Below are 27,831 nucleotides of genomic sequence, written 5' to 3' on the forward strand. Positions count from 1 at the left end.
AATATGCTCGAATTATAGTAAATTTTTTTTTACAAATAAGGGGCAAAATATTACATGACGCATACACTTTCATACCCACACTTCAAAATTCGTGGAGCGATATGACAGACACTTTTATATGGCTTGTGACCGTGCGTGTTGGACAGCAGCGCCCACATTGATTATACTGAACACAGAGACCAAAGCTGTGCACACAGAGAATAAAAGTTCCTGTACACTATACCCACAGAAGCCCTTATCAACTGCCCATTCCTAGCACCACGTCATCCATGAGGTCGTCGTCTATTTCCACTGGTGAAGGTGCCACTGAGCCTGGGTTGGATGGGGCCTTAATCACTGGAGATGGTGTTGGAGAGCGCCGGTGTAGCTTAGGTGAGGGCCCTGGCGAAACTTTCGTCACCGGGGAGGTGGTTTTGTCTCTTGGCACCGGCTGTGGAGGGACCGGTTCTGGTTTGGGTAGTGAAGGAGGGGAGGTGACACTCAGAGAGTTACCTGTTGGTGTGGATGGGCAGTCTATCACTAACCCATTACCGGGACTGCTAGCGTCACTATGAGGACTTGGCACGGGCTGACTATTGCAGTTACTAGACGACGATGACCTTGGTTTCTTAGACTTTGGCGATGGTTGGTCGGCACCGTTCGGGTCAGGCCGTGATGGATCCGGTGGTTGCGCTAGCACAGGTGTTGGAGAGCGAAAAGACTCGCTGAGGGTGTCTTTAGTTAAGACAGTAGCACTATGAGAGTCTGATGAGAGTTCGGTCTCTCCATTCACCCTGGCACACCTGGTGGCCTTTAGCACGTTAGTCCTTTGGGGAGACACTTCCAACTCTGCAGACTTTCTATCACTTACCTCGTTCTCCACCACCTTCCTCCCTTCCTGGTCAAGTAAGCCAGCCAAGGAAGTTCTGTGGCGACCCTTTTCCTGCGGCTCTGGCCGCCCAGGTCCTTTACTTTTTGGCGAATTACTGGATTCTTGTGTATATTCTAACTGTAGTCTCTCCAGCACGGGTATTTTGGCGGTTTCCTCCGCAGATCTATGTTCCTTCTCCTCGGTAGGTGAGGCCGGAGTATCAACTTCGACCCTTCTCTCACACTTAGCTTCCTGAGAAACAATGTCCTGTGAACCTTTAGAACTTGCACATATCGAAGACGTCGCGTGTTTATCCTCCAGCAGCTTCCCTGTATCGTCCTCCCTAGGAGAATGTTTGTCGCCGCTCGCACTGCTAGCCGCAGTACTTTTCGTAGCACTTTTACTAATGTGCTGTCTATCACCAGATTTGTGTACTTTAGAATTTTTCTCAGAGCTTTCGGGAATTTTGTCTTTCGCTGTTCCTCCTAAACACGTTGGAGAAGCTCCCAATGGAGATGATCTATGGCTACCCCCTACATTGCTCTCTCCGTTTCCCACAGAGCTGCTTTGCGAATTTCCAGAGGCCGATAAAGCGCTGCCACCGCCAGTTGCTCCAAGGCTATTTCCTGAGCTACTACTGAGTAAGTTCCCAGGACTTGAGCTAGAGCCACTTCCGGAAGAACCACTGTGGCTTTTCCGGCTACTCCAGTTATCTCCTTTACGACCGTCTTCTTTTCCACTTCTACACGACGAGTTCACCGGATTCGAACATGGCTTTTGTCTGTCTCTGTCCCTGTCCTGTGAACCGGAAGATTTTCGGGGACTATTTTTTTCCATGACTGAATCGGATTTCGATCTCTGAGGAGAATAGTCAGCTTTGTCTTTTCTGGGGCTTGATTCTTTCAACAAAGACGACATACTATTGTAAAGAGTTTTTACTTTTTCTACGTCAGAACCACCTCGGTCATTCGAACTCCCACTGACCTGCTTACTCGGAGACTTGTGCTCTCGACACAATGAGTTATTCGAAATATTCGAATTTGAACTCTTCACTTGGTTTGATTGTTGGGACACAACTGCAGCAAGAACTTTAACTCTGGACAAAGACTCTTCGCCACCTTCAGATTTTGGACCTGACGTGATCGCACTAGATTTGGTCAACTTGTCGATGACAGCTGACAACGAACCCTTCCGTAATCTACCAGGAGATTTTATCTTGTTGGTATTTTGCGATGTGCCGGATGCGGATGAGGGCGCCGTGGCGATGGACACTCCGTTCTTATTTCCAATGGGTGGTGTTGTGGGAGTGGTTCCAGGAGACAGAAGCCCCGTGGGTGTGACCGATGTAGGAGTAGCTGACCGAGGTGAAGAATGCGCGGGTGATGCGTACGGTGACTGGCTGTTGCTTTTGCTTAGCGTTGTACTCACCGGCGCGGACTGAGGGGATGATTGCACATTAGACCCCGGCCCACGAGGGGCGCCCACTGTCACTGAGGCCCCCGCTGTAGGAATCACAATAGGTTTCAGCTTAATCGTGGGCGTTTTAGTCATAAGTTTGGAATCTGCCTTGCTCACAGTGATGTTCTTTGAGGTAGATCTCTGCGAAGACTTATGGGAGGATTTCTGAGAACTCGAAGACGATTTTTCCACACTATTGGAAGATTTCCCGCTGCTGGGATGAGACAAACGAGACTGTGACAACTTGCGACTCAATTCTTCCTTTTCTAATCCTTCTGAACCAGAAAATGAAAAAGCATCATCCTCTGCGTAACTGGCCTGTGATGATTTGCGAGGCGCCGTCACCGTCTTAAAGATCGACCCGCTGCTCTTGGAAGAAGAAGTTACAGTTACCTTGTCACCCCGTTTCGTAATCTTTAATTTTGGCATTTGTTTCTTATCATTAACTCCCGGATAGTTCACTTGGGTGGACTGGTAAAAAGTATCATCTCGCACAGAAGGTTGATAATGTAATTCCTCTAGTCTCTTTTTCTTCTTTTCCCTTCTGTACTCCTCTTTGTCTCGTTTTCGTTTCGAAGACTCACTACTACTGGAGTGTTTAGTTTTCTTGGATCGCTCCATCTTGCTGCTGCGATTGTTCTTCTCTATGTGGTGCGAACTAGGAGATTTAGTGGAGTGGGACAATGTTGAGGTCTTTGATGGAGAAATGGAAGAGTTAATCAGAGGGGATTTGCTGCCACTCAAGGCTGGCGAGCTGTACGCCACGGATGTCACAGCCATGGCCAGCCCGCCTTTGTTATTATCTAAAGAACCATCTTTGCTACTTTTGGAATTATTTTTACTGTTCTTTGACAAATCCAGCACTTGTAAAGGAGACGACACGCTCCTGCCTTCATACTGACGTGAAATTTTCATCTTAATGCCAGCCTGTTTGCTGGGAGACGTACCTCCAGGATCCACGCCGGTTTCCTCGGACGTTTTCCTAGCAGACATAGATCCATCGACTTCAGACCTTCTTTTTGAAGAATTACACAAGTCACTGTCTAATTTTCTCCTCATTGGCGAGACACCCTCGCCTTCTGCTCTCTCCCTTGAGGAAGAGGAACTATCACTGTCAGTTTTTTTCTTGTTGGCACTGGGACTTTCATTTTCAAACCTCTTCTTCACAGAAACACCTTCAGACTCCTTTTTCTTGCTGCTATGAGAGGATTCTGAGCTGTGTCCATCAGGTTTTTTCTTGCTGACACTGGGCGAGTCAGACTCCGTTCTTTTCTTACTTGACACATCATTATCAGCCTTCTTCACACCTGAACTTTCAGTGTCCACAGAAAGTTTTTTATTCACAATATCACTCTCTGATTTTTTCCTGTACAAACAGCTATCGCTATCAGATTTGCGAGGGAACACTAAGTCATTCTCCACCTTTCTGCGTGGGATATTTGACACATCACATTCAGAATTCTTCCGAGCATTTAAGAGATCACTATCCGGCTTTTTCCAAGTCTGGCTGGATGCATCCAGCTCAAATTTCACTTTGCCAGCCAGCCACTCTGTGGTCTCGCCACTGTCACTGACTCTTCTTTTCAGACCCGCTTTAGAAGAGGCCGACGTAAATTTTGAATTAGTCCCATCACAGGCGACAGCTTTTGATGTGGCAGATTTAGTACTGGCTGATGAACTGGCCAGTTTTGAAGCCATCTCTACCACTGGGTTAATGCCGACCCCAAATGCAGAAGCATCACAGGCATCTAATCCCATCCCCTCTGAACTGTTATCAATGAGACTGTCAGAAAAGTTTGGGTCTGCATTCAACAACTCAGTGTCAAACTCCATTCTGTCTGACTGCTGTGAAGCAGAGGATTGCCGACTTGTGGAACGCTTTATTTTCATGGGCATGCTGCTGCTGCTTTTGTTTGTAAACAGATCTGGGTCAACAGGTCCATCTGAATCCATTGAGTCACCCCAGAGTTCTGACAAGGATGTCCGCTTTATCCCATGCTCCTTGGACTCCTGCCAGACAGCAACTGATTCCGTTTTCTGTTCAATGTTATTCACAATGTTTGCCATCTCTGGAGAAGCAGCCGGTTCAGTCAAATGTAAAGAATCACTCTTGGTGCTGTCAACAATGATCTTGTTGACCGTGTGCGCTAATTTACTCACATGGGACTCTCCAATAAAAGCTGATTCGGTCCCTGTGAGGTCAATCACTGTTGCTGAAGGATTACCAGGTAATGGGCCCGGTAGTTTCACGTCCAAAGGGGATGGAGTTTCCAGCTCCAATGAACGATCACTCATGCCATCCTCACTGGCACGATGCTTTGGACTGCTGCCAAACAGTGGATCAGGCTTCCTTTTTCTATTTTTTCGGGGTTTACCTGGCCTCGATGGTGGCAATGATGTTACAGTTGGGGCCTGGTCATCCAACAGTTTTGACAACATAGGACTGTCAGATTCCTGAACACCTGGCTCCTGATCAAGAAGGCTGGCAAGCATTGGGTTCTTTGCCACCTTCTCTGCTTTTATCGAGTCCAGAAGCTCAGGGGAAGCACTTGATGGGTCTAGCAAGTCACTGAGTGTACGGGACTGATATGGGTGAGGTAAAGGGGCACTGTTCTGGTGCTGTAACACAGGCCCTGAAATACCCTTCTGAGCAATGTCCATCCCATATGGAGTAGGAATCATTAGCGGCGTAATGTGGCGACTCGCCTTCTGCTTCTCTCTCTGAGATGACCTGAGCTTGTCCTCTGCCATCTGCTTCCTTAGCTGACCGAGCACCTTCATCAAGATGGCCCGCATCGTCACCGGCACAGAGAGGCATCTGAAGTGAGGAAGAAATCATGAGCTCTCTTGTGTACTTGATTTAAGTGAACATGTGATACTCACAAAAGATTTTGAGGGAGCTTTTTAACAACTCCCTGTTGAAAACCTTCGGTAAAAATCGCAATGCTGGTTTGACCAATATGTCATTCTAGAAGTCCAGATTTGTAGTTACTCTGTTAACCTGATTTACAACAATTCTGTCTATATGATGTGAAAAGCTATGTTGCCCTTGGACAGAAGCATAACATTATTAACTGCCTTTGTAATGGGCTTTACCACAGGCCTTGTACATCCTGGCCCTGTCACCATTTAAGACTTTTATGGCATTGTTACATCTACCACCAACTTGATCAGTCTACAGCAAAGACTGATTCAGTCTTTCTCTCAGATATACTGCTGGCAAGTGACCACACCTTAATGGTTTTATTTTGTTTTTATTGGGGTTTTTTATTGATGGATTACACTTTTTTACTTTAAAGTTAAGGTACATCACCATATTGGATAGCTGTGAAAATCAAGATGGTGGAGAAACTGAGCTCAGTGCTGGGCAGAATTATTGCAACAGACCCACTGTCCACTTACACATTTAGCCAGTAATAGCCTTCTTTTATCTTATCAATTCTTTTCTTCAATAAATTCGTTTTTACAGGCATGGTTGCTTTTTTTTTACCTAGAAAATATGCCCACATTACCTCTGAAACACCTTTGTGGCATGGTCGTCTGACACAAAAGGCTCTGTTTCCCCAACACAAAGTACTCTGCACTTCACACTGGTGATGTCAGACAGGTCCAGCTCAACTATAACAGACACGCATTTAATGTTCAAAAATGTTCGAAGTAAATGTAGCAATTCAAAATTGTTGCCTAAAACAGCATGCAGAAAATGAAAAAAACTTCAAAATGGGCAAACCTGGTAAATCATGCAAACACTTACTCTCTACTCTAAATTCAATCTTGACTCTGGGGTTTTTCAAAATTGCTTTCATGAGTTTTTTTGGTGACATCACAACAGCATTTCCTTGCAACAGACAAATCCTAATATTCACATATTTCTAGTGCTGCTTCACTTAAAAACCATGTTGAAAACACCAGGCATGACACAAGGTACCGTCACTGTATACCAATACCAGGCCAAACATGCTACCTTGCCTATTCTTTTATGTTGACTAACCAAAGAAACTCTGACTGTTAAATCTGGGACCCTAGACCTTGTGTGTGACCAAATTATTTCTTTCTTTATTTGATTGTTTAAAGCCATGTTCAAGAATTTTTGCCCATTGCAGGAATCTGGAGTAAAGCTATTCACAGTTTACCAGACATCAAACTGCCAGAACTGCATTTGAACCTCAACCTTCCCTTACCTGTAGCCATGGCCTCTTGCAGGGGGTGCTCAAAAGTAACACAGACATGTTGTAAAGACAGAGCTGTCACCTCAAACACCATACTGTCACAGTCTTCTGTAACATAAACACAACTCAAAACTATAGCCAGTCAATGCAAAAGCTACAGTCTAAATGGGAGGACGATCTACAAGGAAGTTCCAAATGACAGTACAATGCATCATTTTCTTCTGTGACTTTGCAGTGCGTGTGTACTTCATGTATGTTTTATGAGCACACTTACACCCATAACTGTGACGTAATAAAGGAAAGAACAAATGAGTTTTGGAGCTCTGGACCGTCTTGATATAGGCAGAAGGAGTTTTACAAGTTCCCCATTATAAAACAAGACTGATTGTTTACATAATAGGCCGTTGTCAGATTTCTATCATTTATATGATGGCAGTCAAGAGTATGTACTAACTCAGACTAAGAAAATGAATGAAACTTGTCAGACCTGTATACCTAAACTCAAGGGAGACAAGCAGTCAATCCTTGTAGTCAAATAATCCTCAACAACACAGTGGTCTGGTGCGTGATCTTTAGCAGAATATGGGGATTAAGACAGATTTGTTAATCAACGGCTGGATTAAACACTCATCTTTAATCCCCTACTCTCTGAGTAGTTCGGACACATTCATTCACTTCTGAAAAGCATACTCTTTGTGCTTGGACTCCTTCTTCTCTTCAGAAAATGGTTACAAGGTGCATGTAGAACTTAAAGTTTCTAACCTGATAATCAAAGTAACAGTGTTTGTCCGTTTCTAAAATACTGATCAATGAATATTAAATTTGTGATTTTGTTTAATGTTTCCCAAAGTTAAACAAAACATTGTCAAGCATGAGCCTCCACTTATAGAAATCTGATTCAGTTTTAGATGTTTTTTCATTTTCAACCAGTTTGTTTGCATTAGATAAGAACATGCATGTACACATCTTCACACCTTACCAATGTTGGCTCTGATGACCTAGCAATAGACTAGCATTCTTTGTGTGAAAATTTGGAGGCGGTGTCAATCTACAACTGACCGAGTGTTTCAAATTTAAACAGCCGAGTGGTACTGATAAGCTCCCAACTTCACTCAATTCCAGCATAGTCTGCAGTGTACGTCCATCACAGAAAGAGATCCAATCTGACCACCTATTGTTTTGCCCAAGTGTGTTAAGCTTTGGGAACATCATTATAATACACCTACCAGTACGGGACTTTATGATGGTTTTACTGAAATGGTTAAGTATTCAAGCCAAGCTCGTAGTCGTAGTTAAAATATCTACATCTGACACTCAACATTGTCCTGTGGCCTGTATCATACTCAACTACTGATTGACATACCGCACATCACGGAGGGAATTTTGGGAAATTTCATAAAATTGTGTATTTAACTGGGTAAGTGTGGAGTTTTTAGGTTTAGTCACAGGGCTTTGCACGAAACCAGGTAGAATTAAGGGCCTACGACACAAGTCTATAGCCCTACAAGACTTGTCTATATCCACACCACTCGTCGCATGGTCTGCCGGCAAGTGATAATTGGTATGAAAACAAGTTAGTCCCCTTACTTGCGGTATGGGCATTGATGTTCACATAGGTCGGGGCAATGTTGTAGAGTTGTGACGTCACGCAGCAAGCTGAAATGGTCTCCACTCCTTGAGAACAGGTTTTGGAAATACGGGTATTCATTGTTAATCATTTTGGACCATGTAGTCAGCTCTGTACCCTAAGACACACAATCTCGAAGCTGAACAGCAAGCAGAGCTGATACATAACACACAAACCTGACTGGCAGGAAAGTGAGATTATTAACCAATCAGGATGCTCAGTCTTACCTTTCTTGGCAGAGGGCCTGACACAGGAGCCAATGAGAGCGTTGAAGAGAAGCTGCTGTCTGAGGTGTACCAGGATCTGTGGGACATGGGTGGGGTGAGTGAAGTGGATCTTACTGACCATCACCCCCTGCTGCTCACCCAGACCACACCCCTCCTGTAGGTAGTACCGGTGCTGCTGGTCAGGTAATGTCTGAAGTTAATTAAAAAAAAACTTACCCGACCGATTCATTTGACCAGATTTACTGTTTTCACCTCAAAAGTTCAGGTGGAATACAGTATTTCATTTTAGATGTACAACTTATTCAAACTCATGACTTCTTTACAAGGCGGATTTCACAAAATCTGCTTTGTTCCAAGTCAATACTTTAAAGACAACTGCTAAGTGATTCTGTACCGGTACCTATTTATTTGTTTAACTGTTGTTTTACACCGTACTCAAGAATACTTCACTTATCAATGGCAGCGAGCATATTCTGTACCAATGATTTAAAGTAAGAGATCTAATAATGTATCAGCAGAATTAATACATTGGAACGAACCGGATACATCTCTTTTCGGGCCCTAGAGCCCTAACAGTGACAGTTTTTGAGTTGGGATAAACCTGGACTTTCTGTTGTTGTTACTGCCATTGTAGGCCTACTCACCACAAACAGCTCCTGCACACTGGTTATCTCCCCACCTGACATGTCCTCCACAATAAGTGACAGCAGTGATCGGCTCTCCATGCCCTGGCGCATGTCCACATCTGCACACAACACACAAAGCAGTCAATACCTCACACCCGACATTCTTCCCTGACTGGCTTTAATGGGGAAGTCGCATCACATGCAAAATGCGCTTCATCTGTTATTCGATTTTTTTTTTTTTTTTTTTGATTGGTGTTTTACGCCGTACACAAGAATATTTCACTTATACGACGGCGGCCAGCATTATGGTGGGTGGAAACCGGGCAGAGCCCGGGGGAAACCCACGACCATCCGCAGGTTGCTGGCAGACCTTCTCACGTACGGCCGCCAGCATGAGCTGGACTTGAACTCAGAGCGACCGCATTGGTGAGAGACTCCTGGGTCATTACGCTGCGCTAGCGCTTTAACCGACTGAGCCACGGAGGCCCCTCTGTTATTCGAGGCCTGGGGCCAATTCCCCCCAACCCAGTTTGGACTTAAGTCAAATTTGAGAAGTGATTTGAGTCCTAATTTGGACAAAATTGATTAAAATTTTGCATATTTAACTAAGACAAATATATAAAAATTCAAACTTCCAGGACCATAAACCATATATTTTATTTGTTTAATGGTTTGACGATTCAAAAATCGCTTTGCTGCTGTTTAACAGTACTAACTTGTGAGAGAGCAGATCTTCTTGACAACAGACAGAGCCAGTGGGATGGCCTTGGGTAAGCGCAGGACAAAACACGCCGGCAGTGTGCAGCTGTTCATGTTGGACAAGGCAGAGAACGAGGGGAGGCTGCAACAGACACACATGCACACATTGTTCACATACCTTTTATGAAATGGTTCTTATCTCCCCTTCATATTCCCAACTCTTCCCAGGGGCAGTATAATATACACGTATGTATGTGCAATGTCCCAATCTACAGAAGACAGCTCTTTCCAAATCTTCTGAAATACAGTCTCTGACATAGTCTTTAACAGCGGACATTTGCAAAGACTCTCTGACTCCCACACACCAATTTTCAATCCTGTGCCTAAATCTGCTGACTCCATTACACCACGCTTTTGGCAGTGCATGTTGCTTTATTGTTAAAAACCTTTATTTGTTTATTTATTTATTTGATTCATGTTTTATATCAAGAATATTTCACTTATACAATGGCGGGCACATTCTGGTGGGAGGAAACCGAGCAGAGCCCAGCAGAAACCCAAGGCCATCTATAAAAAATAAGACCTAATAATCTCAATAAGGCCACACAAATTTAAACATTTTCTTTCTTCCGGCAGAATAAATCTTTTTCAATGTCTTAGAAACTATGAAAAACCATGCAAACCACAAGATCAGGCAAAATGAAAAGGTGGATTTTCAAGATTATTTCCACATCATTTTTCAGTTTTTCAACGCAAAACACCAAATAAACTAGATAATGCCTAATGCAAGGCATATGGTGACAAAGCTGTGCTTATTCCATGAGCTCCAAATACCTTTTGCCTTCCTGTAGAGTGTTGACGGTCATCAGAGGCATGGTCTGTAGCTTAGTGTTAGAGAAGCTGTCTAGACACACTGTGACGCTGTGGCCCAATTCATGCTCCATTATTGCTGCCGTTCACAAGGACACAAAAAATAACGTTAGAATACCGTCAGCAAAAATTCTGAATCAGGCTCAAGTATTGTATATGCCCTAAACACTGACCATGACCTACAGAAGTCCTGATTACAAGCAAACAAAAGATGGATCTTTGAAACAAGTTACTGTAATTCTTCAACCTTGTCTCATGTTTGAAAGGTGTTTATTCCAGCACAGTCTGTCTCCAAAATCAAATCACAAATGTACAAAAGTTGACCTGAAATTTGGTCTTTCATATCCTAAAAGGTTGAGTAACTAAGGTATATCACGCAGCATTTGGTGGCAGAAATTATGACAGTATATTAGTATAACCTAAAGAAAGGTTTGCATAAAGGGAAAACATGCCATGGCCTCTGGGCATAACGTTCCAGGCTAACAAGACACCAGACAGAAGAATGTGAGTGTGACAATTCTTTGCGTGGCAGCATGCCGATAGCCCTATTTATGTATGAGGGCGAAAAGTCCTCGGCCTGAGGTACATAGACAAGATTGGTATAAAGACCTGGTGATATTTCTCACGTAATGATGTTAACGACCTGTAACTGTCTTCATACGTTGATAACAACTGGACAGGATGGCTCATAGTACCTCACGCTGAGAACCTTTCAGCCTTCCATTGTATTGTCATGCATTAAATTTTACACTCAGAGACAAACTGATTGGATGGACATTAAAACAGCAGTAAACAAGAGGGGTTCACAATATTTCACCTTCCACTGTCATTGGATGAGCTGCCTTGGTGGTCTTGTTCAGCAAATCATACGGAGAAACAAAATATATGAGCTTCATCGGAAGTCCTGTAAAAAAGAAAGAAACATATATTATCAGTAATTTCTAACAAAGTGGGCATAAATCAACTAACAAACGTTCCTACAAGTGACGTATAAACAAGCACACTATTTGTATTTGTCCTCCAGTCCAAGAATAAGGACAGAGGGAGAATCCAGAGCTGGGTTTATGAACCCTATTACAAGTGGCAGACTACCTTGCCTTAGGGACTGCACATCCACTTTTGTTCATAACCAGTTAAAATAAACGACTCTGAACTGGGGCTACACAGGCAAGACAGCAGAGTTGATTGGATGGATGCCCGATGACACTTACCCCCATTCCTAGGTATGAGAATACCCAACGGAGACTTATGGATGTAGTTACCCACACCGTTTATGGAGCTGCAAAAACAAAACCACATAAACGTGTTCAGTCTTATAGTTGAATGAAAAAAAATATTTTTATTAAGTTTACTGGAGTTTTCCAATGTATCATTCTGTAGAACATGCTACAGTTTCCAGGTTTGTGAGCTGACAGTTCTGAAGAGAACAAGAGTAAAGCCCCTCTCATTAGCACGTACCAGACAAGCCTTACAATGTTAAACTGAGCCAGCATAAGCTGGATTTGCTGTGATGCTATCGGTGAAGATCTGAAAACCTAGCATATGTTTCCATCATGTCATCGCATACTATATGAAAGTGAAAGAAGAGCTTATTAAAGTCTTATCACAATTATTTTAGAAATACATGTATCTTTTTATACCTCTTAATACATATGCTTACAACAATAAAATGGACATGTATGTACCTAATGAGCTGCTGTTTATCTAAATGTGTAGGTTACCAGTGAAAATATATTTTTCAGTACTTAAAGGCTAACACTACTAGATGAAAAATTTTAATCATAACAATGAGTTGTGTTTGAAAGTCTTGAAGAGTTGGTATACTCTGATCAATTCGTTTAATTCCTCCTGCAAGCTCCTTACAAACGTAAACATGCAAACAAGGGGGAAAGCTTGACCACTCTAAAGTTACACAATGATATTTATTTTATTTATCTAGCCCAATACTAAAAACATTTTTCATTTATATGATGGCCACAAGTTTCCTGGATGAACGTATAAATAATTGCCTGTGGTAATCCACCAACCTTTGGCAAGTTACTGGCCGTCTTTTTCAAGTGTGATAGGTCACATGGGTGAGAGGCAAATGGTCTCCAGTAAACTTCATCTATGACCACACAGAGCACCGTAGACTACTTACTGCAGGAACAGAAATATTGAAAAATTTCTGTCCAATGTTGGGACTGAACCTACATGTACGTCTTGTGTGACCTTGTAATTAAAACGCAAGCACCGTAACCATGCAGTGACAACATGCTCCCCAGAGCTGAAAATAAATTCTCACCTTTGTAACTGAGCCAACAGATTGAGGTCAGTCTCCAGGGATTGCAAAGCATGGAAAGCCTTGGTGCGCTGTTTTCTGAAACAAACATGAACAATAGTGATTCAAATTCATGTAACAATACAAAATTTAATACAATCTTGACAAAGAAACTTAAATATTTCCCCTGAACTGGTTATACATGCCATTTCATACACCACAGTATAAAAGCTAATGCACTTTTGACAGTTGTCTCCCTTGTCGATAGAGTATCCACAGTATTAAAGTAATCAAATGAGGTGCAGTCATAAAGTGGAAACTGTTGAGGAGGAGATCTTTACATAAACTGTAGAGAGTGTCTACAGTATGAAGAGAGGATCAGTAATACAGTACCACTTGGAACTGATACTTTATGTTCATTGTACCATACCTGCTTTGCAGAAAACACACATGCACATGTACATGTTCTGACACATTCACTTCTCTCCCTAGCTGACAAAGTGTCCACAATAAGCTAAAGAGGATCAGTAAAACATAGTGTCCCTTCTACCATACCTGCTTCAGACAATCACATGCACTGTCAGACTTGCTTATCTCCCTTGTTGATAGCGTCTCCACAGTAATGAAGAGCAGATAAGCAAAACTTTGTGCTCACCACTCCAAACGGGAACCGTTTTAGACATATATGGACATGTAATGCCACACTTACTTATCTCCCTTGTTGATAGAGTCTCCACAGTAATTAAGACATTACAAGCAAAACTTTGTGCTCACCACTCCAAACGGGAACTGTTTTAGACATATATGGACATGTAATGCCACACTTACTTATCTCCAACAATCTGGTAACTCATGGACAGGCCTTCCAAGTGTTTAGTGAACTGAGTGAACTCCCCTGCACTGGTAAGACAAGAAAAAAAAAGAACACATATACTTACTCCTCCCCTAATATTTATTACTTACTTTAGTTGGGTTTCAACTTGATCAAAGAAAACTTATTGGGCAGAACGGACCATTTAAACTCTTAGCAAATCTCTAACATTCAATCCTACCATGTTCACCAAAATTTCCCTAAAATGACATCATTATCAAACCTGGGTATAAACAGTAATACATGTTGCATTATAGTTCACCGAGTACATACAACTTGGCAAAAATACTTTAAATCGTCAGATATCCACATGGCAATAAAAAATTCAGAAAAAATTTCAGCCAAAATCTTTTTTAACAAAATGAAGAGTGATGGACTGGTTTTATAGTTAATCAGTTTTACAGCGCACATCATCACAGATCCTTCTGTTCAGTCATGTATAACAATTACACTCTACTTGGCCTAAATTCATTTCGTTTTCATATTTATTGCCGTGTACAGTCACACTCATATTTTTTCCTTATACGATGACAATGAGAAAACAGAGCGCAGGGCGTAAAACTCAGATCGACATCAGCATGTGATACTGTAAAGTACTTATTATTCGCTGGAATTTATTTTCTGGGATTTTCTCCACAAAAATGTTTGTGGGAATTTTTTTTCACGTATTTAAGAGAATACTGAAAAACAAATCTTAAAATGATCCAAGATATAATATGGTCTAAAATTATTCGAGCTCGTCACACAAGTATCATCATGGGTGGTTTTAACCCTCCTTTGTTTCCTACGGTGTCGCTAATCCTCGTGATCTGAAATTTTGGCCTTAGCACCAGAGTTCGTATATATTTAAACCACAATTTGCCTTCCCTGCTGTTAAAAAATTTAGCTGGCCCATCAGGCTTTCTTAGCGCAACTCCCGCAGCCTGGCAAAGGTTTCACTTCATCATTTCAATTCAATATTGGATATTTTTCGCTGTAAATTATTGACCACGAAATCTGCGAAAATTAAGTACTTGACAGTATGCAGATAGGGCAGAAGATAAATGGTCTCTAAGAAAGGTTAGATTATGTACACAGTCACACACGTCTACATTCCCTCATTGTACGACCGCGTCCATGTAACTAACCATGCACCTTCCTTACCTGAGCAGACGCAACAACTCTGGACAACTCTGTGGATGAAAAACAAATTTCATCTATTTAATCGAGGTGAGCCCTGAAAAAACAACTGACATTGTTGGAAAAACTAAACCATGAAATCTCAGCATGACAATTTTGAATGCCACAGTGGGTCGTGGTTGCACTGAAACAAAGGAATCCCCTGTTCTCTAGATGACATTTGTACCCGTTAGCTGAATTCAAATCTCACGTTATATTAGAGTCATGACATTTATTTAATTAATTTATCTGACTACTGTTTAATGCCATTGTCAACAATATTCCACTTATAAGATGGAAGCCAGCTTTATGGGTAGAAGAAACCGGGGTGCCTGAAATAAACCACCGCCCTTTGGAATATAATTGGCAAACATGTGTCATGTTGGCAGAAGGCAAACGGCTTCCAACAAACTTTGTACAAAAGCACATAATAGAGTACCATCCACCATTTATTCCACCAATGACTTGAAAACAATTGAAGCAAAGGGATGTGGGAATTCCCAGTACAAACTTAGTATTGTACCCAAATTTTCTATATTTATTTAGTTGATTGGTGTTTTACACCATACTCAACAATATTTCACTTATATGACAGCAGCCAGTATTATGGTGGGAGGAAACCTTGCAGAGTCCGGGGATACCAACGACCATCAGGTTGCTGCCGGACCTTTCTACATACGGGCTGGTCTTGAACTCACAGCGACTGCATTGGTGACAGGCTCCTTGATCATTGCGCCATGCTGACACTCTAACCACAACAGCCACGGAGGCACCCAAACTCACATCTCTTGCTATCTCGCAAATGAAAAGCAAGCACCTCAACCTCTCGGACATGTTGTCCTGACATCGGCTTTAGGACTACTACTGTTAGAATTCTACCCGAGTTGGATACTCACAGTAGCCTCCCCTTGGTGAGCTATCCTCACATCTCGGACAGCCTTCTCAGGGTCCAGGTACACCTCCACATAGAACATGTCTGAGCTCAGGACAGCACTGTTTGGCAGCTTCTCAGAGAAATTCAGTCCTGTCTGCCTCGATATACAGCGTAAACGAGCCAGCATTGACTGCTGGGTAAAAACTGAAACAACAACAACAGGCACATATGTCAGCACATTTTAATGGTCAGGGTTGACGCGAGATGCCAGCTTCAAAAATAGCATTGACTGCTGGGTAAGAACTGAAACAAAAACAACAATCACATATGTCAGCACATTTGAACCGCCGGGGTTGATACCAGATGTCAGATTCAAACACAGCATTGACTGCTGGGTGAGAACTGAAACAACAACAGCAGGCACATATCAGCACATTTAATCTGTCAATGTTGCAGACACAAAATGTTTTCACACAATTTCCTAACTCACATATCTCACAAGTTTTTGTATATGATATTGTTTTAGGGGTTATAGTGCAATGAGGAGATGGGACTTATGAAGAAAGTAATAAAAAAATGATTTACAAACATGTGTGAAAGAGGACAGAGATGTTAATTCTGATCTACCAGGGTTTGTACTGGTATATGAAAATGAAATTTGAAATGAGTTTTCAAAGAGTTTTCAAGGAGTTTTCCAGGGTTTTTTTTCTCATTTTCAAGGTTAGTTTAAACATACCATGGTGTAAACTATAGACTATATTTTAAGTCTGAATTATAGATGCTTTAATTTGCATGCATGTATATTGAATAGTATGCTTGCTTTTGCAAGAAATATCTGCCCTTCACCTCTGTAATGCGACACATTCTTTGACCCGGCCTTGGTTCAGTTAAAAAATTAACATCATATGTCATTATGCAGGGCTTTCCCTGGGTCAGATTTTTTTTTAGCCAGTCACTTTAGCCACTCATCAGATTTTGTAGTAAATTGAAATTATGAAATTGTTATTTCTTATGTAACAACATCACAATATTGGTTGGAAACGTAAATTCTGGTTCAGTTAATGTCAAACAAATTCCTGCTAAAATAATAGAACTAACTTTCTGTATGTTTAGTGAATTAAATATTTATTTAAGTCTAAGATCGCTTTGTGATCCAAGGGCCTGATGTTGAGTGTCATCTCACCTTTGATGGCAGACTGAAGGGTGTCCAGACATCTCTGTATGTGAATTCTGTCCAGTGTCTCTGCCAAGTGCCGCTTCTCCTGCTGTCAACACAAATCACTGAAGTCATATATGTTAATCACCACTGTATGCATTCAGGATACAGTTAAAACTTTCTTAATTGGGAGTTACACCCAAACCGATAAGAGACAATGGGATTGGCCAATTGGGAATTTTACTTTTATTTCTTGATTCTAATAAGTGAAAAAGATAGGGATCTTAAAAGTAACCATGGTCATGGGGTTTCCCCCGGGTTTTGCCTAGTTTCCTCCAACCATAATGCTGACCGCTGTAATATAAGTTAAATATTCTTGTGTACAGCGTAAAACATTAATCAAATCAAATAAATAAAAGCAACTAATACTGACAGAAAAAAAAAAAAACCTGCCAAATTTTATCGTAGGGCCTTTTTTTTTTGAGGATCCGTCTGGTTATGCCCTATTAAGATACATGTATTTTTAACGATGACCTCGGTCACAGTATTTGATTAGTGGTTTTAGCCATACTCTCAAGGATATTTCACTTGCATATGCAAGAAAACAGTCAGGAAAATTCTGCCTCTGTAGAAGAAAAGACAACACATAACATAACCGTAATTATTTCGGAAGATGGAAACAGACCTTAAAAGCCACGCCCAATTTTTCTCATAACAATGTTTATGGTTATTTTTCGCTTTGCTACAGTGAGGCGACACCTGGACAGTATTGAATACTGCAGCTAGTTCCACTCAGATGTTAGTCTTACTTCTGTAATTATTCAACCCATTCCGATGTGTGCCAGGTATTTCTTTAAGTATATTCTGAAGGCATTATTCTGTTTAGACTGATAACATTACATTTTCTGTGAAGCCCTGAAATTAGCCCCTCCAACCAATGGAGTTTTGTCTCCAAAATCTAATTATAAATGTGCATAAATTGCACTGAAAGTTTCATATGCGAAAAGGTTGAGGATTTACAGTAGGTCACCCAAAAGAAATTTGTCAATGCATAATTTTAGTGACATGTTGTTTCTGACGTGCCATTTTGTGATGAGACCTTGTAGTCTGCCTTGTACACCGGCACTCTGAACACATTTGCACACCTAGACGGAATACCATTTGATCTGAATGACCGGTGTCCAATGCCATAACACACCTTTAGCCGGAAGTTAAAAGTTCAACTTGTAAATTCTAACTAAAGGTCTCTAATGCAGAAGATTTCACATTTACTACTAGCCCAGAATAAACTACAGGGCCCAGCTGTTCAAAACTGTTAAGATTTAATACTAGGTTTAATTTTAAGCTAAGTCTTCACTTTCGCATTTGGCCCCACAAATAATTGTGTAGCAGTATATTAAATATGAGCTAAAATCTGCTGCTTCTGGGCAAAGGTAATATCTGCTGAATTTGGCTAAAACCTTTAATACAAAATATGACTTAATAGCAGTATTAGCTAATACACTTTTGAACAACTGGGCCCTGGCCTTTCAAACAGGAAACTGATGAAGCCTTCTACAAATATATGAAACACAGGTTTTCACCTGCTGAGTGAGCTTTGTGCATAGAGCATAATGGTGGAAGGCTACAGATCTCCCACAACCTGAACACTGCCTGAACACCTTCCAGTCTGCAACCTAACTGACCAGGTAATAACTTGATCCACAGAGCAAAACTTTCTCCAAAACACATGTATTACCGCAGATCTTCCAACCTTTTCAACCACTAAATCACTTTTTTCCAGTGGTTTTGTACGCATACAATTGTCAGGCTAATGATGCTAAAAATGATTTGCTGGTGTCATCAAAGATACAAGCTTCACAAAACTGTGCAAACTATTTTTCTACTCATATACTTCTCTCAGAATGTTCCAAAATATTGGTTGCAGAGGCCTTTGAAATAGTTCAGAATTGAGGTAAACCAAGTCTTCACACAATTAGTGATAAAAGTAACAACCATTTTTTCAAAATATATCTGACAGCAACATGCTTACAAGAGGTGTACCTAAATGGTAGATTGCCATGCAATTGTCTCGGCTGATGTCTTTTTTTTTTATCCAATCATATCGCCCTTATTTTCAATCTTCAGCCCGACACCGTGGTTAGCTGTTTTACGTATGCTGGTCCTAACTGTTTGATTTACCAATTATCTGATAAATTTCCAAGGCTTGCAGTTTAACTTTTTGGGTATGTAAACATCACCCTCGTTCAATACACGAGCATTAACAAGACCCAAGGTTCTATGGTTAACTTACAGTGACTACAGAACGCAGCGCTTTGATGCTGTCGGCCCAGGATCTCTGCTCCACACACTTCCCCCTCAGCCTCTCCATCAAGGCAGACAACTCCTGCTCCTCAGCCATCCCTGCACAACTAAGAGTTAACAACATTCATGTACACGTAATCAACAAAAAAAAATTTTAATAAAAACTTAAAATAAAATTTGAAAAAAATTCTTGTCTCATTATTAATGCATCATTATGTGAGTTTAGAGCACAAACTTACATGGCCACAGAATGTCATCCATTGTAACAGTCCATGTAATTATGCTCCCAGCTGAATGCATTTTGTGAAAAACAGCCAAGAAGTTTATTATATACCCTAAATGAGCTCAAATTTAGCCCTCAAAAGTGCATTTTTAGGGGAAAATAAATGTCATAACATATCATTTTTGGTGATGAAATGTAGAGAATTACTGTTTCACTATAAATATGTCTGGTGTCTGAGGATTTTCTACTACTATGACAGTCCCTGCCACAGACCTCAATAAAATATAAAGCTAAAGAAGCCATAGATGGATTCAACCTGGTTACATTGTCCAAGCTGACAATTTCAGGTAAAAGTAGCTTTCGTAAGTACAAGTAAGTGTTGAACATAAGAGCCACTCTCCACAGATTTCACTGACATAAGCCGACTTCTGGATATCTGGATGCGTGTCCATCTATTTACGGTTACAAACCTCAACAACAATTATTCTGAAATGACCAAAAGTGTGTTTAAACTTACCGAGAGGTGGGCTCCTACTCTAGGGCAGAGAGTTCTGCTTCTACTGGGCAGTCCCCCCACTGCCAATACAGGGGGTGTGGCTGAAACACACAATTCATACACAGATTATAAATACATGTATAGTCAGCATGTCCGTTTGACTGGTGAAGGTTTGACATGCTTAAATATCAAATACATACAGACTTCATATTACTCTTGCTTTTGTACTGCAAACCCACTGAAAGTGCTTTTTTGTAAGATTTAGTTATATATCTGATTGGTGTTTTACGTTGTGCTCAAGACTATTTCACTTAAACGATGGCGGCCATGGAAAATGGGCAGAGCCAGTGGGGAACTCAAGACCATCCGCAGGTTGCTGGAAAACTTTTCCACGCCCGTCCGGAGAGGACGCCAGCATGAGCTGGACTAACAGCAAAAGCATTGGTGATTTGTTGTAAGAACATATGAAACTGGGCTTGAAATTAACACCTGTCTGCATGTTTCGGGCAGCCACAGGCGCAGGAAAAGCTGTACTGGGACCGGTGCTTTTGTGAAGCACATTTTTCTATTTCTAATATTTTGGATCGGGAAGAGGATTCTGCTGGATGGAACATTTAACCTGAATGTATCATTACTATCTGTAAGTGAAATAAGAAACGAAGCACTGTAAGAAACCCCTAAACCATATTTTGACTTTCTGCCAAAACTACATTGGTTGGATTCACCAATTTCTGGGCTTTACAAAAAGTATAATTTCATCTCTATACGGAATAATAAATTTAGAATATGCACACTTGAATAAACAATCTGCAAACATGTGAAAAGTTTGAAGAATTACAGTTAGTAATTATTGGTCAGCTACAAGTAATGTTGTACTGTAACAAACAAATTAATCATCGGTCTCCGTTAAATATAATAAGTCATCCCTGACATGCAGCACCGTAACATTGCTAACACAAACGATAACCAAATAATAAAGGTATTAAAAGTGCATGTTATAAGATGTACATGAATATAAAATGTGTACAGATTTATCAGCTTGGATTTAATAAAAGAAATAAATACATGTACATGATGTGCATTGAAATACATCTAACTTTACTCTTGTTCTAAGTTTGGGGACAGATATTGGTAGTGCTGAAAGCAGAATATTACATTTCTTTTCCAGCTCTTTTCAAAAGGTATGAATATGTTGTTCATTAGATGGTCTCACCATGTGAGAAAAAAAGAAAGTAAATATTCCTGCTACAATTACATGCATACTGGCAGAAAAGAGCAGACCAGGGGTTCCAAAAATTGGAAGAAATAGGGTACAGAGACTATCGAGGAAATGAGAACCGAATGAATTTGTCACTGTAATATTTCTCTGCCAGCTCCTCCGGAACAGGATTTTCTGAGGACCAGTTATAATGTCACAATCCTTGTTTGTTCATTTATTTATTTATTTCATTGGGGCTTTACACCAGAGCTACATTACAATAGAACATTTCACTTATATGACGGTGGCCAGCATTATGGTGAGAGGAAACCAAGCTCTGCTCAGGGGAAACCCACGTGACGGCTATTGCTGGTAGATCTTCTCACATACGGCTGCAGAGGAAGTCAGCATGAGCTGGACTTGAACTCACAGCGACCGTTTTGGTGAGAGGCACCTACACGTAGGTCATTGCACCGCGGTTATTTGAAATAAAGGTAAATAACTGTGTATGTAAACAGTCATGTCTATGTTCACATTATATTTTTGGCTGATCACCTGCCCTAATTTTCGATCTTTTGGATGTCAGTTTCATTTGGCAGTTTCCAATTTTCAGTATACCAATGATTTGAAACATGCATGTACCAGAAACAATTGTGAGTTACAGTCTATCAGAGATAACTTGCATCATAACCATGATCCTCATTTTACCCCACACCATACAGCAATAATTTGCATCATAACCATCATCCTCGTTTTACCCTATACCATACAGCAATAATCTGCATCATAACCATCATCCTTGTTTACCCCACATCATATGGCAATACCCCAAATCATACAGCAATAACATGCATCATACCCATCATCCTCTTTTTACGCTTTGAAAATCTTCAAAACAGGCAATGGTGTAAATATTACTTCCTTTTCTTTTATAAAATACAAGCAGAACAGGTTAAATGATAGGACTGGTTACACGCTGTTACTACATGAGATAAAAAAGGCCTCATTAACTTGATACTCTCATAAACATAATTGCTACTGGGTGAACATGCAAAAAAAAGCCCCCAAACTATCATACATTCAGTATTGATTTGTAGGCACTTACGGTGTGTTGCATGTAGTGTGAACAAAAGTGTCACAACGCAATTATGTACCTGCATAAGCTTACAGCCCACGGCTACTGCAACATGTGCGATGTGCAGCTTTTTTACCTTTAGAAATTTCATAGCTTCATCACTACTCTGCGCTCTGCGTACATGTACATGTGCATGTACACATACTGCATGTTACAATTGCAGTACAGCAGCCTACACAATACTCTACTCTGTGAAAAATCTATCCACAATCCATGACATCAGTTTTTCAAACTTTAGCACAAGTATTTTAAGTCTTCTTTCTATATCTCAATTATCTCCGAGTACCTGTACATCTTCGTGAGAGGAAATCACTCATGCCTATAAAAGCACGTAACTCATACAAGAATGGGCATCAATATACAGCACGTGATACCGTCCTTCAGATAACTTTATTTGATTGGGTTGATTAATCACAATGTGATATTTCTTTCTTCAGAAACAGACAGTTCAGTATATAGTGTACCATTAAAGCATATTTCGACATTCCTAAACAGACGTATCTTGTACGGACACATGTATATGTACATGTAATAAACTCCGGCAACTTTGAAAGTACGTTGTAATCATGTGAACTTTATCTCCCAGGATTTCATTTATATTTGTACAGTGTACATGAAGTTCTGCAAATTGCGATAACATTTGTGTCAGTGCACAACTATCTGCATATACATGTGGTAGCATTTTCTCACTCTGTTGATTATTTGTGACATTTAATACGGGTTATAACACTTGTGCATCAACTACAGAAAAATCTTCAATCTTCTCACAAGATAAAAAATTATTGTTGCCAAAAGGATAACATGAAAAAGTTGAGTAAATGTCAATCATATCAAAGTTATTGCAAACCACTTCATGTGTATCATGAAAATAATAAAACAACAACAAATAGCACTGTGTACCTGTACATGTATACTTTCATGTGACTGCTGGCATGCAATATTTTGAGCCTCTTCCCATGATATGTCAGTTAAAAGAGAGTAATGCCATAAAAAAGGGTTAAAATATGCATTACCTAAAACAAAAAAAAAAGCTAAAGCAACAAAAAATTAAGTACTTGAACATTGTTCAATTTTAGCACTTTTTCAGTCCTTGAAGCAGCTTGTCCTTAAGTTACAACAAAGGCCTTAATAACACATTTTTGTTAGAACATTCATCATCATCACCATCAGTTCTATAATTCCCACACTGACTGTGATACATACACATACTCTATCAGGCTTCCATAAATTACAAGCCTGCCTCATTCTCATTCACTTACAGATTTCACAAATGAGTTCAGCTGGAATTCTCCATTAAATATCATGATTATATCAGAATGTCACGTGACAAAAAAACAGAAACCTTGATTGCCACACAGAATGTAACCTAGTGTTCACCTTGCACAGACATATGGTTGGTACACTTAATGTCAAGCTATGCACTGATAGGGAATTGAGCAATGTTTTAAAACTCTGGTCACTACGTCCTTCATTTTACTCTCCAAATCTTCACTACTGCATTAAACACCAAGCAAATAAATGAGATTAATAAATCATATAGGGACTAACCCTGCATACACACATGTATATGTACAAAAAAACACATGCTTTTAGCCAGTTTCCTTCAGTATCGATAAATATGCGCAAAAATCATTGCTGTTGTTTTATCAGCATTCTGGGCTGTGATACAGGTCAAAAACAGTCGTTTTAACGGCTTCACTAAACATGCAAGACCATGAAACAAAAATTGACCTATATAATATGAAATTCTTTCAAGCTGGAAACAGAACTTTTTAAATGAACAAAAATATATTGAAGTATTTTCTAAAAATATTTTCATTAACATTTATACATTAATATAAATGTAGAAAAGAGATCACAATGTATTACCCACCAGAGTGTGTTGCTATCTTTTTACAGGATTGAATTGCAATTCTACAGAGTATAACTCACCAATGTTGACTGCAAGTGCCTAGTGCTCTGAGACCCTTTTGAATCACTTTACTTAATATATTTACACTTAAACACTTTATCTCAATTTCTGCAATACGCTTAAAGTGAACATAAAGTCAGCCAATAATGTTGAATTAACTAATGAAGTAGTGCTCCAGAAATGTTCTAAAATTATTTTAAAAATTCTACACGACTTATCAACAAAATAAATAGCAAACAATCGTCAGTACCTAGCCACTCATTTGGTGACGCCAGGTTGTAGCTATCTAGTGGGATGTCACAAAACCTGAAGCTCTCGTGTACCACCAGTATTAAACAATGTGACAATGAGAAAATACAAACAAAAACACCTGGTACTCAACCAAGGAGTATCAGCTCTGTTCTGTGTTCAAAGGGCCGATGTTTCTTTTACTTTGGCGCTCTGTCAGGGCAATGTTCATGTACCGATTTCAGGGAATTCAACACAACACAACACAACACAACACAACAGGACTTTCTGACTGATAACAGAGCCTTTCATTCAGATTTTGAGAACATATTTTCATAATAAATCTGACTTTGCTAAGGAAAAATAATGACAAAGTCACATTATTTTTCTTCAAGTAATGACTTTCACGAGGCATTTTTCTTGCCAGCTCACCCTGACAAGTTACTGCAGTGTCCTGGCCAACAAGTAGGCTACACACTGTGACATGGGCAGCTGTTCTCAGTTCCCTGCTCATAAATATGTAGCTCAAAATACATCAGTTTAACACTTAAGCTAACTGCAAAATCCAATTTATTGCATTTCAATATGCCTGTCCTATATAAGATTCAAGAATATTATTTCACTTCTACTGCAGTGACCATCTTTGCTGGGGGTGGGTGGGCGGGGGGGGAGGAGCGCATGACCATTCACAGGTTGTTCAAAGACCTCCCATAAAACAGGAGACAAGGCCAGCAGGAGCTGGATTTGAACAAAACAGAGACCGCATTGGTTAGAGGCTCCTGGGTCATTGTACTACACACTAACCACTAGGCAAACCCCCTGCCAATAACCCTAGCCCTTTGCAAAGACATTGACAGCTAACTTACAGACGACATTAAACCCAAACATACATCCGTAAATTAAAGAGCAGCCAAACCAGCAGCAGCTGGAGGTGAGCAAAAAACCAACATCAATCGTTCAACTTCTCTGACATGTATATCAGCATGAACTAGGTCAATTCTCAGTAATACAATTAGATCCTTTTCTTACTTTAAAAACAAATGGTTGCAGTTTGCTAATGGATTGGCCCAAGACCTCAGTCTAAGGGTGGCTTACATATACTAATATGCAGGGACCCCTTGCCACCCTTAGCTCTAGACCTATGTGGACCCGATTCTGGTATAAAGAGCTCATTTAATTCCGATACATGCGCGTTAGATTCGTCCTGAGTACACATAAAGTACGGCAATTCTAAAAGCTGAAATATTTACACACATTTTGCCACAATCGTTATTTGCCTTTACATCACCATTCTCCAGTAAATTTTACAGGAGTCCAATATTGGCTCATATTTAGCAGGTCGCTGCCATGTTTTTAAAATCTGGGTCAGTGAAGTCCCTTCCATGAAATTAAATGGAACAGATGCCGAAGATAAACCCCCGTTGTCACTCCAAACTTAATTTGAGAGTTCTCACAAACTGTGCGGTCTGTCATTCTGCTCCATACCCTTCACTCGATTGCAAATTCGTGTCTCTGCAGTCACATGGCTTTCTGTCTGTCAAAACTGACAGCCAGCTGATCAAAACACAGTGACGTCGTGAAAGGTCAATCACGCATTCACATGGAGCAACAACCCAGTAGGTGAAGAATGTCGACATGGTTAATGCATGTATTCGTTCACTTTGTAACGAATTTTGTTGCGCACAGCTTCTCTGCGCTAAACTGTTCTTAAATACCACTATCTTAACCTGGATGACTCCTCTCCTGTGATCTACGCCTAACCCCATATTAAAAGATCACAGCCAAGATCCTTGGCTGCTAATACATCATTTTTCAATTTAAAATGTTTCACCATTAAAGCAACTTTAGATGGGTTTTAAACTGTGCCTTCTGGTTGCTGAACAGTACCACTTACCTAATTTCTAAAAATGTATATTCATATTCTTTTAGATACTAGCATGACAAATTTGGAAAATGACAAATTATGAAAACTCAGAAGAAAATAAAACTGAAAATATCTGACAAACAATCACAAACTCATGTCGGTGGAAACAGCACTTCATATGATTAAGCACAACATATAATGACTGTCAAAAAGACCAACAAGCCACATTTCAGACAGCTATTATTTTTCAGTTGTAATGTCCCCATATCTTGCAGTACACGGGAGATGAATACTAATTTTCAATTGACAGTCTGCGCTTTAACCCAGCAGCAGTAAGCTTACTGCCTTAAATATCACTGAAATTCTACATCCAAAATCAAAATCTGCATTCCAAGTCACACAGTAATATCAATGGAAAAACTGAGAATGGCAAGTAGACAGGGTTTCTCTGAAATGTTGCCCCTTTATTGGCCATGGAAAGCAGCTGCAACCTTTGACTTCAAAGGCCCTGTCTGTGACAGGGTGCTAATTTAACTACGGCTGCTATGCTGTGGAGGGTGTAGTAGCACGGAATGCAAATCTGGCTTTACCGCTTACTAGAAAAAAATGACAGTTACGTACAGCAATTTAACACAATGCATGCATGTATTCTTTAGCAGAAAAAATATAGTTTTGCAGAATCAGAAACTTGCAGCACAAAACATGGACAGAAAATCTACAAACAACATGTCTGTCTGTGTGCATACATGGTAGGAAATGTACAGGTTAAAGTGTAAACACTATGTGCTTATGGAATGAACCAGAGCTTCACAATGAGGACTCACCTTTCAGTTTATATCTACATGTGAACAAACAAATTAGGAAAAACAACGACTGTACTCTGAACACCTGAGCTTTCCTGTGTTGACAGTTGTGTAGTAGTAGATGGCAAGTGGTGTAGCTAAAAGGAGGGCACTGAGTGCAACTTTTCTATAGAAATTAGGCCAAATCAAATTTATGTACTGACTGCCCCGAAGCACATAAATTACATACTTATCAGTTGAGAATGTCAATATGGAAAATATGTTGGTTTCAGGACCTGCCCGTTCCTGCTTGTTGACAATACACATACCGTTCCATACGTGAAGAAAATCTGATCGCAAAACCTTCTCTACTCTCAGACGCGCAAAATTTACCCCACAGTCCGCTGTAACCGACTTACATGTTTCTGTGCAAAACCAAAACAAAGGCCATTCCTGCGTCAAAATCTATGCTTTTTTTGCACATCAAACGCTAGATAACATGCACTTCAGACATCTCTGATGCACCATATTCAATAAGTACGACATCCAGAAGGAAACACGGTTAGACATTACCTGGGTTTTGTATCGTCGGGTTGTCTCAGCTCAGGGTATATCCCTGGCTTGGCTGCCATCTTTGATTTCTTTTTGCAGTCTAGCGCCCTCTGGTGACGACTCCATCAACTAAATCTGGCATTTTGGTAAAATTTACATTTTTGCTGCAGCGTGTATTGCGATGCGATAAAATATACCGATTGCACTGCAATCAGTGTTCATCATATCCTGCCATTCACGAGTATTGAAATGGTAATAATTTCCCCCATAGATCCACAGATTCCTGCGCCAA

The 27,831-nt window shown here is 40.4% G+C and overlaps 1 protein-coding gene across 1 annotated transcript; it reads right to left on the reverse strand.

The window, feature by feature from the left end:
* Positions 1–27,783, reverse strand: LOC135477738 (mediator of RNA polymerase II transcription subunit 1-like). The gene is made up of 17 exons (XM_064757932.1): positions 27,561–27,783; positions 19,890–19,969; positions 19,139–19,256; positions 16,873–16,954; positions 15,712–15,893; positions 14,801–14,829; positions 13,615–13,686; positions 12,811–12,885; positions 11,738–11,805; positions 11,344–11,430; positions 10,491–10,605; positions 9,674–9,798; positions 8,976–9,076; positions 8,332–8,521; positions 6,490–6,585; positions 5,821–5,926; positions 1–5,126 (listed from the first exon to the last, which is right to left on the reverse strand). The coding sequence occupies exons 3-17, from the start codon at positions 19,244–19,246 to the stop codon at positions 239–241; spliced, it is 6,324 nt and encodes a 2,107-aa protein (XP_064614002.1). The 5' UTR covers positions 19,247–19,256; positions 19,890–19,969; positions 27,561–27,783; the 3' UTR covers positions 1–238.
* Positions 27,784–27,831: the final 48 nt, after the last annotated feature.

Source organism: Liolophura sinensis, chromosome 11 (genome assembly GCF_032854445.1).
Source record: "Liolophura sinensis isolate JHLJ2023 chromosome 11, CUHK_Ljap_v2, whole genome shotgun sequence".
NCBI lineage: Eukaryota > Metazoa > Mollusca > Polyplacophora > Chitonida > Chitonidae > Liolophura > Liolophura sinensis.

Excerpts from the sequence above, each read along its gene's own strand:
- LOC135477738 (XM_064757932.1), bottom strand. The coding sequence starts at position 19,246 with ATGGCTGAGGAGCAGGAGTTGTCTGCCTTGATGGAGAGGCTGAGGGGG. Across the intron at positions 14,830-15,711 it reads CTCACCAAGGGGAGGCTACT|AGTTGTCCAGAGTTGTTGCG; the intron begins GTGAGTATCCAA and ends TTTCATCCACAG. Across the intron at positions 6,586-8,331 it reads CAGGCCCTCTGCCAAGAAAG|AAGACTGTGACAGTATGGTG; the intron begins GTAAGACTGAGC and ends TTTATGTTACAG.